This window comes from Schistocerca cancellata, chromosome 5 (genome assembly GCF_023864275.1).
Source record: "Schistocerca cancellata isolate TAMUIC-IGC-003103 chromosome 5, iqSchCanc2.1, whole genome shotgun sequence".
NCBI lineage: Eukaryota > Metazoa > Arthropoda > Insecta > Orthoptera > Acrididae > Schistocerca > Schistocerca cancellata.
Window position 1 is genome coordinate 256,502,785 of NC_064630.1, and position 21,211 is coordinate 256,523,995.

Sequence of the window (21,211 nt, forward strand, 5' to 3'; positions counted from 1 at the left end):
GTAGTTGCTTACCCGCACTCCTATTTTTTTTATTCATTATTAAACCTACACCTGCATTACCCCTATTTGATTTTGTATTTATAACCCTGTATTCACCTGACCAAAAGTCTGGTTCCTCATGCCACCGAACTTGCACTAATTCCCACTATACCTAACTTTAATCTATCAATTTCCCTTTTTAAATTTTCTAACCTACCTGCCCAATTAAGGGATATGACATTCCACGCTCCAATCCATAGAACGTCAGTTTTCTTTCTCCTGATAACGATGTCCTCCTGAGTAGTCCCCGCCCGGAGATCTGAATGGGGGACTATTTTACCTTCAGAATATTTTACCCACGAGGACACCATCATCATTTAACCATACAGTAAAGCTGCACGCCCTCGGGAAAGTCTATGTAATATACCTATTTTAATGCTATTGAGTGCCACATAAAAGTTCGAAACTCCTCCCCCCCTCCCCGCAAATGATGGTCCACCAAGGTGAATGGGTGCAGCTTGTGATGTCTGGGTTCTTAACCTACATTAACGTACAGATGGTTTCAAAATGTTGATCCCACCACTAAGGACCTCTCCTTGTTACTTATCTTAGATGATCATTCAAGCAAAACTAAATTTACAGCAATTGTAGAGTTAATGGTGACTTTTGAAAATCTTGACTGGAACATACTCTTTGACATTCTGAAGGTAGCAGTGACAAAATACAGCAGACAAAGGATTACCTCCTATTTTGTACAGAGACCAAACAGCAGTTATATGAACTGAATGACATGAATAAAAAGAAATAGTTGAGAAGGTACTGAAACAAGCTTGCAGCCTATGCCCAATGTTATTCAATCCGTACATTGACCAACTCCTAATGGAAACCAAAAAAAAATTTGACAGGACAGCAAAGGACTTGAAAGACGTGTTTAATGGAATGGATAGTAAAGTGGGGGGAAAAAAAAGTACAGTCTGCTCACCAGAAGAAGAATGAATGAATTCTGAGGGTCAAGAGGGGAGTGGAGGAAGCTTCCTCCCTCCACCGACTCCCTTCACACAGGCTGCTGAGGGGTGAAAGCTGGGAACAAGGCTCGCTCACATCAAGCAATGCTGGCACTATACTTGTGCTGACTTGTATATTTATGTTCCCAGAGGCATTAACAATGGCATCTATTGGCTGCCATACCAGCTCTCAGCTGCTATGTATTCAGGGCTAGGAAAGTAACAAAAGCTTTCAGCATTCATAATTGTAATTGATAGTTTCATGTTGAATAATGGTGCTTCCTGCAACTTATCCCATCAGTTCTTATAGACAATTCAAAATTAAAAACCGCCAGAAGCAAAACTTATATCATGACAATAACCACTGTTGTTGTTGTGGCTTTAGTCATGTAGTGGATCATATCTTTCTTGTTTATCGCTCATAAATGGCTGCCCACTGAGGTACAGGGTGACAATTATTGAACTATATGAAATAAAATCGTCATAACTTCTGAACAGTTTGCTTAAGGATGTTCAAATTGTGCGGTTGGCTGCAGAGCATAATGGGAATTAGTATGCGTGTATGGTTTGGCTTAGTGAAGAAGTCTACTTTCATTTGGATAGATTAAACAATAATCAAAATTGGCGCATTTGGGGGAATGAGAACCTGCATTCCACAACTAAGAAGTCTCTTCACCCTCAACAGGTGACTGTGTGGCAGTGTCCAGTCACGGAATAATCAGTTCAATACTCCTTGATGGCACGGTGACTACCAAGGAGTAGTTGGAGGTTTCAGACGATGATTTCATCCCCATTATCCAAAGTGACCCTGATTTCGACAAGATGTGGTTCATGCAAAATGGAGCTCAACCCCAACCAAGCAGGAGAGTGTATGATGTCCTGGAGGAGCACTTTGGGACCACATTCTGGCTCTGGGATACCCGGAGACCACTTACAGGGGCTTCAATTGGCCGCCATATTTTCCGGATCTGAAAACATGCGACTCCTTTCTGTGGGGCTACATTAAAGAGAAAACCATTGATGAGCTGAAAACAGCCATTCAGGAGGTTATCAACAACATTGATGTTCTGACACTTCAGCTGGTCATGCAGAATTTTGCTATTCGTCTGCACCACATCACTGCCAATGATAGCATGCATATCGAACATCTCATAACCTAAATCCGAATATCTGTAGTGACGTTTACATGTTGAATAAAATGTTTGCATGCCTAGTTTGTAATTAATTCATTTTTTTTTCATATAGTTCAATAATTGTCACCCTGTAAATGACTGCAGGATCTTTAATTTCTGGGACACAACCATGTAATTGGTTTCAAAATGTCTCCTTGTAAGGGGAACAATACCAGGACAGTTTCAAAGCCTTGTTGAAGTGAATAATTATAATCGAAATTTACCTCTGTTTACTGGGAGTTTATGGTGATTTTCTAGGATTTCATTTGCAAAATTTCCGAATTCTTCTCGCAGTACTGAAGCTTGCTTTGTATATGTCACTGTTTGTCTCATTTTGCTCTCCTGCTTGTAACATTCACTGGCATTATTAATTATTTTCGTTGCTCCACTCTGTAAAGTACTATCATTTGCCCACATCTGACAAGTGGAAAGTGTACCTGGCTCTGCCCTTGATGCGCCAGAAACCTTTTCGTCCTTGTCAGTAAATATATTAATGCACACTGCAATACAACACAGCACAACAATCACTTCACAAAGGCTACATAAAGAAGGTTTTAGATGAGACTGATGATGTTGGCAGTGGATGAACACAAAACATGAGTGGCCTGAAGTCGACAAATTTCAGCCGATTCAGAACTAGGGTGCCCTTGTTCTTCTCTCTTTGAACAAACTGTAGTTGAATGAAACCAGGCAATGAGTGAATTACCTTACGAACTCAGACACTAAAGGTAGTAGATGAGATTTGCTATTTGGGCATCAGAATAGCTGATGATGGCTGTAGGAGAGAGAATATAAAATGCGCACAGGTATTAGCAAGAAAAGTGCTTCTGGAAAGGGAAATCTTTAACACACAGAGTAAATTGAAGTGATAGGAAATGTATTCTGAAAGTATTTGTGTGGAATATAGCTTTGTATGGAAGTGAAATGTGGAAGATTAGTATACACAAGAAGAGCAAAAAAGCTGTCAATATGTGTAGCTACAGAATGATGCTGAAGATTAGATGGAGAGCTCAGATAACTAATAAAGAGGTACACAACGGAACTAACATGAAAAGAAATTTATGGTACAACATGACTAAAATAAGAAATCAGTTGACAGGACACATCTTGAGGCATAAAGGAATAGTCAATTTGGAAATGGAAGGAAGTGTGTTGAGGTAAAAATTGCAGAGGGAGAACAAGGCTTGACAACAGTATGTAGGTTTAAGCTGATGCAGACAGAGTGCAGTAGTAACACAGAGATAAAGAAGCTTGTGCAGTATATACTAGTGCAAGTGCGCCTATTTCGCTTGTCCTCAAACCCCCCCCCCCCCCCCCACCCTCCTCCTCCTCCTATCACAGAAAGGAAGAAAGATAGTGTAGCTAGCTGCTTTTCTTTCAAGAAAATGATTTAAAAGTCAGTATTCTGTAGTTTTTTAACAGATTCGGAACCAGTACTTTCTCATGGCTATCTATTTACAAGTTGCCACTTGTCTTCTAATCTGCACAAACCAGTTTTCAGACTGAAGACCACAACAAACAATCAGTTATAATGTAGTTCTATTGAATCATTGGTAAAATTACCTTTCCAGTCATACCTCATTTATTTTGAACTAGCTGGGGTCCCTGGCTTCGCTCAGGGACTTGATATGAGATTGTGTGGTAGTTGGAATAAAGGATAAACTTGAGGTAAAAAAAAATTTTGTTGAAAACATATACTTTAACAAGTATTGTAAGTAGTTAGAATAAGACATAATTTTTTTTTTAACTGAAAACATATTCTAACTATTTATGATACTTGTCTATAAACAACATTTTTTATTTTGTCATCTATGGTATATAAGTACAAATTTTTCGAATTTCCTATTTGAGAGCAAGGTGCGTATAGTTGACCCCGAGAGAAGCAGGAGTCTTTGAGGCTGATGCTGGAATATTTTAAAGTTTTTCCTTGAGCTTTGTCAATTCTAAAACTGTAGGCTAATTTGACTGGAAATTTCAGTCTTTTAAATTGGAATGGCAGTTCAGTAGAGATGAGTGGTATTCTGGGGATAAATAGTGCGTGTCTTTTATACTTTCCAGTCATCAGTTAAGCTTCAATGACGTTATTTGATAGCTGTTTGATGATCATCCTTGTTCCATTACATACAGGGCTATTACAAATGATTGAAGCGATTTCATAAATTCACTGTAGCTCCATTCATTGACATATGGTCACGACACACTACAGATACGTAGAAAAACTCATAAAGTTTTGTTCGGCTGAAGCCGCACTTCAGGTTTCTGCCGCCAGAGTGCTCAAGAGCGCAGTGAGACAAAATGGCAACAGGAGCCGAGAAAGCGTATGTCGTGCTTGAAATGCACTCACATCAGTCAGTCATAACAGTGCAACGACACTTCAGGACGAAGTTCAACATAGATCCACCAACTGCTAACTCCATTCGGCGATGGTATGCACAGTTTAAAACTTCTGGATGCCTCTGTAAGGGGAAATCAACAGGTCAGCCTGCAGTGAGCGAAGAAACGGTTGAACGCGTGCGGGCAAGTTTCACGCGTAGCCCGCGGAAGTCGAAGAATAAAGCAAGCAGGGAGCTAAATGTACCACAGCCGACAGTTTGGAAAATCTTACGGAAAAGGCTAAAGCAGAAGCCTTACCGTTTACAATTGCTACAAGCCCTGACACCCGATGACAAAGTCAAATGCTTTCAATTTTCGGCGCGGTTGCAACAGCTCATGGAAGAGGAAGCGTTCAGTGCGAAACTTGTTTTCAGTGATGAAGCAACATTTTTTCTTAATGGTGAAGTGAACACACACAATGTGCGAATCTGGGTGGTAGAGAATCCTCACGCATTTGTGAAGCAAATTCCCAATTCACCAAAAGTTTTGTGCAATCTCACGGTTTAAAGTTTACGGCCCCTTTTTCTTCTGTGAAAAAAACGTTACAGGACACGTGTATCTGGACACGCTGGAAAATTGGCTCATGCCACAACTGGAGACCGACAGTGCCGACTTCATCTTTCAACAGGATGGTGCTCCACCACACTTCCATCACGATGTTCGGCATTTTTTAAACAGGAGATTGGAAAACCGATGGATCGGTCATGGTGGAGATCATGATCAGCAATTCATGTCATGGCCTCCACGCTCTCCCGACTTAACCCCATGTGATTTCTTTCTGTGGGGTTATGTGAAAGATTCAGTGTTTAAACCTCCTCTACCAAGAAACGGGCCAGAAATGCGAGCTCGCATCAACGATGCTTTCGAACTCATTGATGGGGACATGCTGCGCCGAGTGTGGGAGAAACTTGATTATCGGCTTGATGTCTGCCGAATCACTAAAAAGGGCACATATCGAACATTTGTGAATGCCTAAAAAAACTTTTTGAGTTTTTGTATGTGTGTGCAAAGCATTGTGAAAATATCTCAAATAATAAAGTTATTGTAGAGCTGTGAAATCGCTTCAATCATTTGTAATAACCCTGTAGTTTTGGTGAGTCGAGACTTGAGTAGTATGATCAGAGAGCCAATTTTAAGTCAAAGGCAATGTAATGGCATTCATGGTACTTGCAAAGAGTTTAGAAATTCTGTATGGAAATTCACAGTTTCTTCAACATTTTCCATCGATCAATTTGAATATTCTCTCTTCATCGGGAATTTTCTTTTTAAAATTAAAGTTGATTTTGTTGACAATATTGTTTTAGTATCCAAAATTGCCCATCAAATAGCCAGTTCGGATTGGTATAGTTGTGAATAACCTTTGGATAAATTTGGTCGATGAGTTCGTTTTCAGCAGTGGGTACGCTGCAGAAATCACCGTTGAGTTTAATGAGGAGGGTTTTCTGGTCAGTAGGACATGTGCCTTTGCCCATTTGTAAAAGTTGTTTAGCAAAATGTGCTGCTGTTTTGTTTTATGATAGTTCAATTCTCGTATTTTTTGTTAGTCACAGTGTCTGTATGAGTGGCCTGAGATGTGATTTTTTTTAAGCATACATTGAACTCGTCTGCTGGTGCTGACTTGGGGATAACTGGAAGTGTTTCTCAAAAAACCCCTGGAATATGAATAGAGCTCCTCCCACCAGTTCAGAGTTTCTTCGTAAGTCTTGTAATATTCTGTCCATGGCTACCAGTGATTTTTTATGTGCTATTGGGCATTTGTCCCAGAAGATAATTTAAGCTTGCTTTACAAGTTCACCCTATCCAGATTCCCTTGAGATTTTACATACCGGGAATTATTCTTTGGGAATATTCAACAGTAGTAGCAGGGCGGATGGACATTTCATCCTCCTTCCATAAGTGCGGCTGCAATACCGGATGACACCAGTGTAAGGGAGATGTGTTGTTTAGCACATATTCCCGCTCACAATAGATTTATTAGAAATGCCCTGGTGCATCTGAGCAAATAACTCCGCCAGTGTTTTGTCGATCCAGTCCAAGATAATGTCGTAAATTTTCTTTTGTTTGCCATTGTGGAGTGGTTTGTTGTGAGCAATCTATTGAAGTAGTTTGTTGACATTGTAGATTTTTTCCTTCGTAATTTCAAAGTTTAGCACACTGATAGCATCTTTTCACGATGCTTGTGTCCCAAGTTGTACTAAGGTGTGGTTGTTTATTGCTAAATATTTATCTTCTAGGTGAATAAATATATCACTGATGATGTCTTTGGTGAATTCAATGGTCAGTTCACTATATGCTTATCAAATTTGGTACAGTTCGTCATCACCCATACTCTGTTTGAAGGAGTCCCATAGCTGTTTTGGATTCAATGGGTTGCATGTTGTTAGAATTATGGCGAATAAGCCTCTCATTTGTTCAGCTGAGGCTGTGAGTGAGGCTTCTTGTAGAGTTAATTCCCATGGCTGTCATTCTTCAGCAGTACTAAGCATTGGCATGCTCCTCTGTATGTACTGTGCAGGTAACCATCAACAGTCTTGTGATCTGTGAAACTTGTTGGTCCCCACATTTCAAGTAGTGACATCCAGAGATAGAAACATTCAGCGGCATTCGGACGTACGGTGTATACTTGGCCTAGTGCGCCAGTCTTCAAGATTCCTTGATGATCTTCAATAGAAATTCTTTGTTTTCATCATTGAAAGATTTTGCTTGTTTTATTCCGAATTTAATAGACAGGAATGTCGACATATGGTCATGTTTTCATGAATGGATCCATTTGGCACAGTTGGTAAAAAGCTGTTAATGTTGCATTCTGTGGTGGTTTGCTTGCAGTTTTTCTGGCAGTATCTTTTGTGAAGTAAACTCTCTGTCAATCCTCCAAATGTACTGCTAGATGTTGCACAGTTGGTTCACATTTGTGTATGAGAAAACCAAAAATCCACCATGCTGCTTCTTTAGTGTTGATGTTTCTTCCCATTTGGTACATGAGGATTTGGTCATTTCTGTTATGTTGTCTTCTGTCTCTGGCAATTTTGAAATACTGCCTTGTCACTGCCTTTGCTCACATATTTGCAAACATGTTTGATGGACTTCACTGAACTGCAATATTTTATGTTTATGTGTGCTTGGAACATTTTGGAAAGTGTGTTATATGGTACAACCCATTGATTGTCTATATCCAGTTGCTCCCTTGTATTCATACTTTAGTTGTGAAGCCTCCACGTTTGGGTGATCATCATCTATATTTGGGACAGCCATCAACTCGTGTAATCCAAGTATGGTTTCGGGTACTTTTTATACAATTTCCTTGCCACATACATGGTGTATTTGGGTTTAATGGCCCACTAGGTCCATGAATCACATTTTTCACTACTATGTCTTACAGTTCTGGGTCTTCCTGTGAATTGGGAAATTCAGCTTGGACGATTTTGTTGATAACCATGGGATGAATTCTGTCTTGTAGCGACAAGAGATTGTGTGAGTGAGGCAGTCCTCATTTTTGAGTGAGGCAGTCCTCATTTTTGAGTGAGGCAGTCCTCATTTTTGCCATTCGATTGTGTACATTGAGCATCTAACGGTTCCAGAGATGTGGTATTTTGTGATGAATTCAATAACTCTCATTTGGTTTTCTCAGAAAACTCGGGCTATTAGGTCATGCTAATGCATAGGGGCTTGTCCTTATCTTAGTAGTTTTGATTTACGTCCAAGACAAGTTGCATGTGAATGTTGTGAAGAGGTCAGGTTGTCCATATTTTCTGATGTAGGTCATGGCATCTTCAGTCTCTTTGTGCATGTGTTTCAGACTTCCTATGTATGATGAGGGTAAGATTAACATTGTTCCGTTTCCATCATTTCTGATAGTCTCATAGGTGGATGTATTCTTCCATGTGTAGTTTCTCCTGATTCAGTCTTGTGTAAAGCATCCATTCTACTTCTATTTTTGCATACATATCTACCAGCAATAGTCAGAATAAATGGTGAGTGTTGAGAATGTGATTCTATGTTTCATCGTCTCTGATCATTAAGCGGTAACCAAAGAACTCCTTGGAAGTGACTTTTTTTGTTTGTTTCTACACCTGATTCAGGCTGGATTTGTTCAACATTAAAATTATATCCATCCTTTCCGTGCAGAAATATTAACTCGTATTGGAGGGCATCATATTAATGGCGTGTCTCTGCAACACATTGTAGCCTTCTCTTCTTCATTGTACAATTATGTCTGGGATCATGTTTTCATTGTCCACAATTACAATGGCAACTTCGTCTATATGAGGTGCATTAAACTGATGTTTGTGTTCTCCAGGCGGTCTTTTGTCAACTAAAACTAAAACTTTATAGTCATCGGGAATCATTCAGTCTAGTGCTGTTTTGAATACGTGAATCAGCTGATTGTATTTGTACAAGATCCTCAATACATCTTGGACTACTTCTCATCTCAATCTATTGATGTTTGTGCACCATTGATCAATTTCTGTTTCTTTATTTCCAATGAAATATACTAGCAGAAATTTATGGTCTTCATTTGGTAGTGGTAGTAATGATGCCCTGTTGTGATAGATATGTCCTTCGATGGAAAATATGTAACTGATTTCATTTCTGTTAGCACTGATTGAAGTGCGCCGTAATATGTCGTTTGGAAGCAGGCACTGTACACTTTTATATTTGATTCTGGAGTTCCCCGGGTCATTAATGTAAAAATTCCTGCAGAGGTGCTTCCAGTGGTAGTAATCAAATTTTGTCATTCATATAACAGATTCCTTGTATTTCTATACTGAATTTTTTCAGGTTGCAAAACTGGCAGGTGTTACCCATTTTTCTGATTATGATGTGTTTGTGTTTGTTATATCTGTTGGATCATAATGGAATGCTTCATTTGTTAGGCTGTACTGTTTACTTGTGCTCGTCTGCACTTCTCATAGGATGATATTTTCACAACTGGTTTGACATTTCATTGTTCTTAGGTTTCTCTGCTTCTCATGGTGCTCATTGTCGTTCATTGGGAGGAACTTAAACATGCTTTGTGCTCTTTATCTTATTCATTTTTTGTGTTCTTTTTGTTTTCACAATTTTGCTTCAGAACTAACAAGATCTGCTCCACTTTTATGTATGAGCAGTGTCTAAAATGAAAATAAAAGCAACGTTTTGCTAAGAAATACACCAAGTACGCTTCACACACTTTTCGTACTTTATTTTCAATTTATATTCAGTCACTGTACACTTCAACTACTCACACTTCACTGTTTGTTGCTATTAACTCACTGCACTACTTTTTAGGTTCCTGCCTTCATCACTGATAAGAAACTGATGTTCGAACCTATGACAAGTCTTGTTTAATGTATTCGTACCAATGGGTAGCCCCACCAGTGGTGAAATCCAGAACATATCAAAAAGGTTTTGAATGGTCCACAATGTTCCAGAACATTCCACAACATTCAACAGTGTTCTGGAATGTTCCACAATGATCTAGAATGTTCCGGGATGCTCCCGAACGTTCTAGAATCTTCCCACATGTTCCAGGCTATTCCCAAACATTCCACAACATCCTGGATCAATGCGGAACATTGTGAGTTCCTCTTGAATGTTCTGGAATATTCTAGAAATTTCTAGAGGGTGAAACTTCCCACCTCTTATATCTTCAAATGCATGCCATTCAGGTAAAAATGAGAATCTCCTTCATGGATGGGAGATAGAGGTCTACCACAGCATACAACTCCTTTGATCATACCAGGACTTGTTTCTGAGTTTTAGCAGCATGCACACTATACACTCACTTTTATAATAAACTATTGATTTTGATGGCTATTACTAAACAACATACGAAAAAAAGAAGTCTGTAAGCTCATTACTAATTGTCTGGAAAAACTGTAAACAAGACCAGCATTCAGACTCAGATATCTGCATTTTGTGTCTGACTGACATACAGCTATGTCATTCCAGCAGGCCTCATCAGTTCTCAATTTCAACCTGCCTCTGAGTTTCTGAGTCCTTTCCAAATTCCAACCTCCTCACAGGATTTCAGCTGATCATGCAGGTGTCTGCATTGTAAAGGAATGATAGAGAAAATGACTTAACAACAGCCTAAGGAAGGTTTCATGACTTAAATGTCCAGAGTGAAAAGAGTATTCAATTAATGAGCACTCATAACAATTTAAAACAATATAGGTGGAGGAAAAAATTGCAACACAGTAAATAAATTTTTATTCTGATAAAAAGTTCTTTCACAATGTATAATTGTCAATGAAAGAGGCATATTTTTGCTGGCCATCCTGTGTAGCAACGTGCTGAATTAAATTCCACATCTTTCCGGGGCAACATGTAAGACAGCTTTGCTGGGTAGGAATGTTAAGGTCATTGATTCCAATGGTGTTTAATCAAAAAGAGACCATCTACTGGCACTGAGTTTTATACTCGCCCTTCTGTCAGCATCATAGCTACTATCAACAACAGCGCAGAAACAAAATTGAGCTGTTGAAGTACACATAGTAGCTACTGACACAGTACCACCACAGGTGTGACAGGCTAAAATATGGTACGTAATGTAAGATAACGTGTAGAGCCCTAATAATTTCTCTGGAAGAGGTTCATGCAGACAATCTTATTGCATCATGTGTGTTATCAAACATGATACAATGATTTCGGTCACTAACTGCCAAATGCAGGTATCAAGTTTGTTTCTATTCTAAAAAATCCAAAATCTTAGGGCTTTTTAAAAAAGAAAAGTATGTGATTATCTATACTACTATATGGGGACAAGTCATCGTTCAACGTTGTTACCAAAAATCTCAAAAAAATCTTGAACCGATTTACTTCAAGCTTTTAAACGGTACTGTAATGAGAGAGAAAACATTACACACACATTTAAACCACTAGACAAATTGCTTCTCTCATACATAATTTTAGACAAACCTTGCATAGTACATCCTCATTATTTTGAAATCAGATAAACCGAAAACTCACTTAACTCATAATAGCTGTTCAGCCCTAACAAATTACACTGAAAAATCTACTGCTTAAACTGAATTTCAGATAATTTATTCTGCAAACTAAAATTTGGTCACCACATTACATGTTCCATATCTTATTCTTCATCTAAACTGGATTACTACGTACATATATAGTGCTGCGTACTACGGTATTATCCTTAATGCATTCTTCATAATTTTTCACAATAATGTACTGTACTGTAGTTTTGCAACCATGGTCCAATTGCTTGCTTGCTACTCACATATTACTTTTACAGCACAGGAAGCAAGGGTGGAGGAAAATAGGGGTTGGCTACCAGATTGCACACAGCACATGAAACACAACAATCAAGAGAGCTTCCTTTCCCTGTTTGCATGTGAACAGTGATATGTTCCCTCTCTCCCCCTTTCACTTCATCACTTGTACTATACTGCCAAAACAGAAACGAGCTCATAATGCTCTGACACTAAAAAAAAGCAGCAAATTCTACGTATGATTGACAGTGGAAAGAAGACAAAAACATAGGTTGCAGAACACTTCCAGATCCTGAAGTCTACTCTCTTGATTATAAGTAGTACAAGATAGAAAATAGAGGCAAGTCTGGCAGGCTGTACATTCAATGGACATAGAAAATGCACAAGGACAGCCAAAGATGAAAAAGTGGAGGATTCGATGTTTGAACGATTCCAACACGTACGCTCATGGTAAATTCTGTTGACCGGCTCCACGTTTCAAAAAAAGGCTTGTGAAATTGCCCATAAAAAGCCAATTTCAAGGCTTTGAGTGTTCTGATGGCTGGCTATGGCATTTGCAGAAGAGGCCAATGAGTGGGCACATGAATTTCAATCCAAGACCTTTCATTTGTATCACCCAAGAGATGTGCTGAATATGGATGAAGCTGGCATTTTCTAGAACTTCATGCCTGAAAAAATGCAACATGTTAAGGGCGAAAAATGTCATGGAGAAAAATGTAGCAAGGAGAGACTGATGGTGGACTTGAGTTGTAATTCAGATGGTTCTAAGTAGCTCAAACAGTAAGGGATTGGAAAATACCAAAATTCATGTTGTTTTAAAAATGTTAGCCTACTCAACCTGCCTGTCATTGCGAGAATAACAAAAAAGCTCAGATGACCAAATCAATCTTCTGTAGCTGGCTCTTGAAAGTTCAACAACAAATGGCAGTGAAGAAGCAAAATATTTTGCTAACTTTGGACTGCAGCTCGACACATCAGTTCAATGACATGCAACTTGTGAACATCAAAATTATCTTCTTACCAGTTAACACCACAAGCCATCTGCAGCTACTGGATGCAGGAATAAACATCTCAATGAAGTGTTATTAGAGACATCAACGTGTTAAGGCTGCCATCAGTGCACTTAAACTACAAGAAACAGTTCCACATAGGAATCTACAATGACCTATCCACAACACATCTGCTGCTTGGGAGAAAGTTACAACAGCCAGCAACTGATAAAACCACTGACACTGAAGAGGAAACTCATGAGCCTGCATCTGAACTTACTCATAAATGTGGATGCACCTTGGATTCTGCTACTGCTCTTATACAGGCTTGCATGTGGTTGGTGCCCTAGTGTACTGTCAATAAGGAAGGAAGGACACAGACAGGTGACAACATATATGCTGCTGAAGAACCAGTCATCATTTCTGCTGATGATACAGAAGAGAATGATAATGCATGACTGTCATTCTGAGGGGAGACATGAAGATACGCCACCAACATCCTGTGCCAGAGTTGCAGCTGCAATAGCTGTTCTTGAGAGACTTTCTGCTGCTTCTGATATCTACATGGCATTTCAGGCTGCTCAGGGCGTGTTATCTCCAGAGAGAGCCAACAACTAATAACAGTCTGACAAACAACAATTAATGATTTTTTCAAATTAATGTACAGAAGTAAAATATATAATGGATAAGAACTGTTGTAAACTAAAACATGTGTTCTGATTGAAACTTGGTGTGTTAAAGAACAATACAAAAAAACGTTTGAGAAGATTATCATTTGTTGTATGACAAAACACACTAATTCAATGGATACAATATTGTTTCACAATATTTATGTAAATGTATCATTTAAAAAAAGATGAAAAACATTTTAATACATGTACACATACTTTCTCAATTAAACAAATACCACAAATACTATTACACATATAGAGTGTAGTTATTTTCATTTTTTTCTTGGAGGTCATAAAGATAATGCCCTCTCATTCATTGGTACCCAAAACAAGAGAAATCAATGGTCATATATTTTTTACAAATACTTTGTTAATTCAACCTTGGTTAAACCAAATTGGCTATTTTTTGGTTCCTTGAAATTTGGTTAAATGAGGGTCTGCTAGATATACAACTATACACTGCTTTGTTTTAATATAAAACAGAAAAGTAGTATTTATGGCTTTTTGGCTTATGATTAGAATATTGCAGTGGAATCTGAACCATCTGACAGTTTGTAGTCAAACATGTTCACAGATTAAATCTTTGAGAAATACTGTCACTGTTCACAGATTAAATCTATTTAATGTGAAACACTTTCATTGAAGGTAGTAGTCACATAGATCCAGCAGTGGCAGAGGTCTCTCATACCAAGTATACCAATGATTCCGCCCAATTTGCCCATTCATTTTATGCAACTTCAATTCCTAATCAAAGTATCATTGGCAAGAGCAATAATTAGGGCTCAAGTTCTGAGAGAGAAGGGGGAGGGGGCGGGAGGATGAGGTGGACGAAGAGGGGAGTTGGAGGAAATGGAAATAGAGGGGGAAAAAGAGATGGACAGAGGGAGAGGGAGGATGAGTAAGTGGACAATGACAGTAGGGTGGGTGGAGATGGAGAGAAACAGAGGGAAGGCGCACCCAGATGCGACAGACAGAGAGAAGAGGGGGAGGGGGGGGGGAGATGGCCAGATAGAGGGGGGAGGAGGAGACGGCCAGAGATGGGAGGGGGGGGGGGACAGGTGGACATTAGGGTTTATATCCAATTTCCAAACATATTTAGCAATTGCGAACCATTGCTGGGTACACTACTTCTATATAAAGGATGTCTCAAAAGAAATTTTGATGTGTCAAAATTAAATAGAGGTTGAAGTCTATCGATAAAATTTTTATTTATTACTAAACTATAACAGTTTAGGAATTTACTTTTTAACAATAATGACATTTAAATGCAATGGAGCAGTCCTATGGGACTCATTTAAACGAAGAACAAAAATTGCATGACGGCATGGCATGTAGACACTGGGATGGCTGCCACTTTGCTATAGATATTTTCTTTCAATTGCTCCACAGAAGTTGGATTATTTACATAAACATTACATATGACATATTCCCATAAGAAAAACTCCATGGGGCTCAAATCTGGACTGCATGGGGGCCAATTTACGTCACCCATCCTGGAAATCAATCTGCCGTCTCGCTGAAATCATATTCTTTGGTTATAGCCAGGAAAGTTTTGCAATTCAGGTAACAAAAATTTATTTAAGATAGTCACATAATGTTCTGAATTCACTGTAACTGCATGACCCCTCCTGTCCCTGTAAAAGTATGGGCCAATTATTCCTCAAGCCGACATCGCAGCCCATACAGTAACGTTTGGTGACTAAAGGGGTTTCTCATGCTTCTCTTTAGAATTCCTTGAACTCCAGTAGCAGCAGTTTTGCTTACTGAATGACCATTTAGGTGAAAATGAGCCTCATCAGAAAACAAGAAGTTGTTAAATGAAGGGCAGTCAGTCACATCATTAAAGAACTGTAGGCTATGTCTGGCATTGTAATGGTTTAATTCTCGCTGGATTTTGTAAGTGTGCAGTTTAAGGTCTTTTTCAGAAATCACTGCAATGATGATATATATGTGCATTTAAAGAACTTGCATGATTACAAATGGAGAGGTTAGACTGATTTATGCTCTCCATGGATTCACTCACTCTTGATGACCTTGAGTGCCCAGATTTCAGTTTGGCCAGTGTTGAATCAGTCTCCTCATATGTTTTGATTCATTTCCTGATAATTGTAACACTTGGAGCATCATTTACATTATGCAATCCTTGATCACACCAAAATTTTCTCCACACTGTAGCCACCGAATCACAGTTTTTGTAAAATTCTCGTACACAAAATGCAGTCCGCTCCCGAGAAGCACTCCATGTTGACTGAATTGCTAAAGACCAAGCAAGCGATGAACATAACCCCCACTCTCCTCTGATTTGTTGTGCATGCACATAGAACTCTTCAAATATAAACTTTCTTTTGTGACACACTATACTTTAACGTATAAATAAGAATGTTCTCAGTTCATGAGCGAGTTCAACTTCACATGTAACACTACTGTGTTTATATAATAAACATACTTCCAGTATTAAGTGTTAATGATCACTGACAATCCTGCTCTCAATTTTGGCACATAATTCTGGAAACCAAGTAACAATACAATTTTGACGTAGAAAGTTCAAATAACATTTAAGAATGCTTATGGAAAAAATTACTGAATCAATAGTACAGATTTTGGGAGAATGTTGTTACAACAATTAAAATTCAACCAGAATGTCTTCAAAGAAAATCTATAAATTTTAATGCAGTAGTTTTATTTAGTTGGACATTCTTGAAATTAGTGAAAGTGGTCAATAGTATACCTTTGAAACAGTATAGATGTGAAGTCAAACAATAAGGAATAAAACATCATGAAGATGAGATAAGAAACACAAATAAGTTGGCATGGATGGGGAAAATATTACCTTTGAAAGTACTTCTTTTGCACAGTGCATCAGGTTTGTGACTAAAATATTAACTTTTACATCAGATTCTTCAAATGATGACTCTCCTGGATCTGAAACAAAACATAAATTTACAAATACAGAAAAGACCATTCTCATGCCTTTACATGAACAAAACGATTTCATAAATCTAAAAGCACCCCATCATTGTCTTTTTAGACCTATTGGCACAATTTGGCTGGACAGTCACGTAGCACACTAGTACTATATGAAAATACAGAACAGTAGTTCAGCTGGGCTAACTGTTTGAAATTTTCTGGAGTTTGTTGTTGTTGTTGTTGTTGTTCTGGTCTTCAGTCCAGAGGCTGGTTTGATGCAGCTCTCCATGTTACTCTATCCCCTGCAGGCTTCTTCATTTCCACGTAACTACTGCACCCTACATCCTTATGAATCTGTGTAATGTATTCATCTCTTGGTCTCCCTCTACGATTTTTACCCTCCACGCTGCCCTCCGATACTAAATCGGTGATCCCTTGATGCTTCAGAGCATGGTGTACCAACTGATTCCTTCTCCTAGACAAGTTGTGCCACAAATTCCTTTTCTCTCCTTTCAGTACCTCCTCATTAGTTACGTGATCTACCCATCTAATCTTCAGCATTCTTCTGTAGCACCCCATTTCAAAAGCTTCTATTCTCTTTTTGTCTAAACTATTTATTGTCCACGTTTCACATCCATACATGGCTAAACTCCATACAAATGCTATGAGAAAACATTCCTGACACCTAAATTTGTACTCGATGTTAACAAATTTCTCTTCTTCAGAAATGCTTTTCTTGCCTTTGCCATTCTACATTTTATATCCTCCCTACCTTGACCATCATCAGTTATTTAGCTCCCCAAATAACAAAACTCATCTGTTAGCTAATCTAATTCCTTCAGCATCACCTGATTTATTTAAACTAAATTCCATTATCCTCATTTTGCTTTTGTTGATGTTCATCTTATAGCCTCCTTTAAAGACACAGTCCATTCCATTCAACTGCTCTTCCAGGTCCTTTGCTATCTCTGACGGAATTACAATGTCATAGGTAAACCTCAAAGTTTTTATTTCTTCTCCATGAATTTTAATTCCAACTGCAAATTTTTCTTTTGTTTCCTTTACTGCTTGCGCAATGTATACATTGAATTGCATTGGGAACAGGCTACAACTATGTCTCACTCCCTTCCCAACCACTGCTTCCCTTTCATGCCCCTTGACTCTTATTACTGCCATCTTGTTTCTGTATGTCAAAAGCTTTCTCCAAGTCTACAAATGCTACAAACATAGGGTTGCCTATCTTTAATCTATCTTCTAAGATAAGTTGTAGGGTCAGTATTGCCTCATGTGTTCTAACATTTCTACAGAATTCAAACTGATCTTCCCCAAGATTGGCTTCTACCAGTATTTCCATTCGTCTGTAAAGAATTTGTGTCAGCATTTTGCGGCCATGACATAAAACTGATAGTTTGATAATTTTCACACCTGTCAACACCTGCTTTCTTTGGGATTGGAATTATCATATTCTTCTTGAAGTCTGAGGGTATTTTGCCTGTCTCATGTATCTTGCTCATCAGATGGTAGACTTTTGCCTCCCAAGGCTATCAGTAGTTCTAATGGAATGTTGTCTACTCCCAGGGCCTTGTTTCGACTTAGGTCTTCCAGTGTTCTGTCAAAGTCTTCACGCAGTATCATACCTCCCATTTCATCTTCACCTACATCCTCTTCCATTTCCATAATATTGCCCTGAAGTACATCGCCCCTGTATAGACCCTCTATATACTCCTTCCACCTTTCTGCTTTCCCTTCTTTGCTTAGAACTGGTTTTCCATCTGAGGTCTTGATATTTATACAAGTGGTTCTCTTTTCTCCAAATGACTCTTTAATTTTCCTGTAGGCAGTATCTATCTTACCCTTAGTGATATGTGCCTCTACATCCTTTCATTTGTTCTCTAGCCATCGCTGCTTAGCCATTTTCCACTTCCTGTTGATCTCATTTTTGAAACTTTGTATTCCTTTTTGCCTGCTTCATTTACTGCATTTTTATATTTTCTCCTTTCATCAATTAAATTCAATATTTCTTCTGTTACCCAAGGATTTCTACTAGCCCTCATCTTTTACCTAATTGCTCCTCTGCTGCCTTCACTATTTCCATCTCTCAAAGCTATCCATTCTTCTTCTACTGTATTTCTTTCCCCTGTTCTTGTCAATCGTTCCCTAACACTCTATCTGAAACTATCTACAACTACTGGTTCTTTCAGTTTATCCAGGTCCCCTTTCCTTAAATTCCCACCTTTTTGCAGTTTCTTCAGTTTTAATCTACAGTTCATAACCAATCAATGTGGTCAGAATCCACACCTGCCCCTGGAAATGTCTTACAATTTAAAACCTGGTTCCTAAATCTCTGTCTTACCATTATATAATCTACTGAAACCTTCCAGTGTATCCAGGCCTCTTCCATGTATACACCCTTCTCGCATGAGTCTTAAACCAAGTGTTAGCTATGATTAAGTTATGCTCTGTGCAAAATTCTACCAGACGGCTTCCTCTTTCATTCCTTACTCCAATTCCATATTCATCTAGTACTTTTCCTTCTCTTCCTTTTCCTACTATCAAATTCCAGTCCCGCATGACTATTAAATTTTCATCTCCATTCACTATCTGAATAATTTCCTTTATCTCATTATATATTTGTTCAATCTCTTCATCATCTGTGAAGCTAGCTGGCATATAAACCTGTACTACTGTGGTAGGCATGGGCTTCGTGTCTATCTTGGCCACAATAATGTGTTCAATATGCTGTTCATAGTAACTTACCCGCACTCCCATTTTTTTTTTTTTTTTTAATTCATTATGAAACCTACTGCTGCATTACCCCTATTTGATTTTGTATTTATAATTCTGTATTCACCTGACCAGAAGTCTTGTTCCTCCTGCCACTGAACTTCACTAATACCCACTATATCTAACTTCAACCTATCCATTTTCTAACCATAACCTACCTGCCCGATTAAGGGACCTGACATTCCACGCCCCAATCCATAGAATGCCAGTTTTGTTTCTCCTGAAAACGACATCCTTCTCAGCAGTCCCTGCCTGGGGATCCGAATGGGGGACTATTTTACCTCTGGAATATTTTACCCAAGAGGACGTCACCGTCATTTAACCACACAGTAAAGCTGCATGCCCTCAGGAAAAATTACAGCTGTAGTTTCCCCTTGCTTTCAGCTGTTCACAATACCAGCACAGCAAGGGCGTTTTGGTTAATGTCACAAGGCCAAATCAGTCAACCATCCAGACTGTTGCCCCTGCAACTACTGAAAAGGCTGCTGTCTCTCTTCAGGAACCACACGTTTGTCTGGCCTCTCAACAGATACCCCTCCATTGTGGTTGCACCAACGGTACAGTTATCTGTATCGCTGAGGCACGCAAGTCTCTCCACCAACCGCAAGGTCCATGGTTCTGGAGTTTATTGCAATGAAACTTATACCAACAGCTGAAGATGAAATAGTTAGTAAAAATGTTTATAGGCAAGAATAAAACTGTGTAATGAAGGAGCTCATAAATTTGCTATCAGTAGGCATGTATATTCCACATAAGGCAGACCATATATAGGGGGTATGTTGGTGTACAAGAAGAAGGCATCAATGGTCACTAGCAAGGAGTAAACAACTTTGATGATGTGCGTTGAGTCACTGTTGATGTTCGCTTGTTCTCATATCTCTTTGCACCTGAATGTTGCTTACTCTCTCTCCGCGCGTGTGTGTGTGTGTGTGTGTGTGTGTGTGTGTGTGTGATCTTTTCTGTGCAGCTCCTTTAATTAGTTGAATAGTGTACAATTGTATGGTGTAGTAAAGTCTTTTATAGCTGGTTTTCCTTCTGCTAATACCTTCACTTTGAGGAAGTTTTCTTCTACTGTAAGTTTATAGCGTAGGCTGTGGCTGAATATATATCTGTTTTAGGTTGAGTAATGGTTGTGGGCTATTAATTGGTCAGCAAATGTGCTATGGAGCTGTTACTTTGTACAGCTTTGAGGTTTCTGAATATCTAGTATTAAAATTCCTGCATGTTTGTTTGCCTTATGTATATTGATTGACAAGAGTTGCTTGTTAAGTTTGTGCATGCCTAATGTGTTGCTGGTCTGTTGAATTTATCTGTGGGTGTTTCCTGTATTCTCATTTTTTTCTATGTTGTATTTTCTATTCTCTGTCCTATTTGAGATCCCTGTTTCTTTAAAATGAGGTGAGTACAGGCCATTTTGTTTTGTGTCTGAGTTCTTGCTCTGTTGTGTTCTGTGTATAGTCACTATCTGTCATTCAAATTCTTCTGTTTTGTTGTGAAATATCTCGTGTGCATGTACCTTGTTCATTCTCTGTCCTTTCACACATATTTTTTGGTTTGGTTTCTCTATGATACGGGTATCATAATAAATCTCTATTGCTTTTTGTTTTGATGTAGTTAGCTCTTGTGTTTAGTTCTGTTTGTTTGTGGTATTCTGTTTATTCTGTGAAGAATGAATCTGAAGCTTCCTTGCTTGCTTTTTTGTGTTTTAATGGATGGTTTGATAGTGAATGGTGGTGTTTATGGTGTGGGTTCTCTGTGCACTGTGAAAACATGTGGCGGTGTTGATGCTATGGTTATAGCAAATTAAAACAAAAGAATTTTTATGATCTCATTCATAGCTGTTACTTTTTCATCAACTTGACTCACATACAATCTAGCTCGTGAATCAATGATTATAATTATCACACCAAATATGCACATTTTGTAAACTGTCATGGTATTAAGGAGATATTGACATCTGCATATCAGTGTCATAAGCCAATACTGAACTTCTGAAGATGACAGATTAACCTGTTGAATCCAGTGAAGTGCAAAAAAAGTATTTCAATTGTGCAGCTGATGACTAACTTACCACAGAACTAAGTTTGGTGTAAACAGTAAGTTTTGCATAGACAGTGATGA

The 21,211-nt window shown here is 38.6% G+C and overlaps 1 protein-coding gene across 4 annotated transcripts in view; it reads right to left on the bottom strand.

Moving 5' to 3' along the window:
• Window positions 1–21,211, bottom strand: part of LOC126187581 (transcriptional protein SWT1) — a 262,566-nt gene that overhangs the window by 92,188 nt on the left and 149,167 nt on the right. For all 4 annotated transcript variants that reach the window (XM_049928751.1, XM_049928753.1, XM_049928752.1 and 1 more), the window contains one exon: window positions 16,230–16,321. In XM_049928751.1, the coding sequence (XP_049784708.1) occupies window positions 16,230–16,321 (92 nt within the window). The remainder of the gene's footprint in view (window positions 1–16,229; window positions 16,322–21,211) is intronic.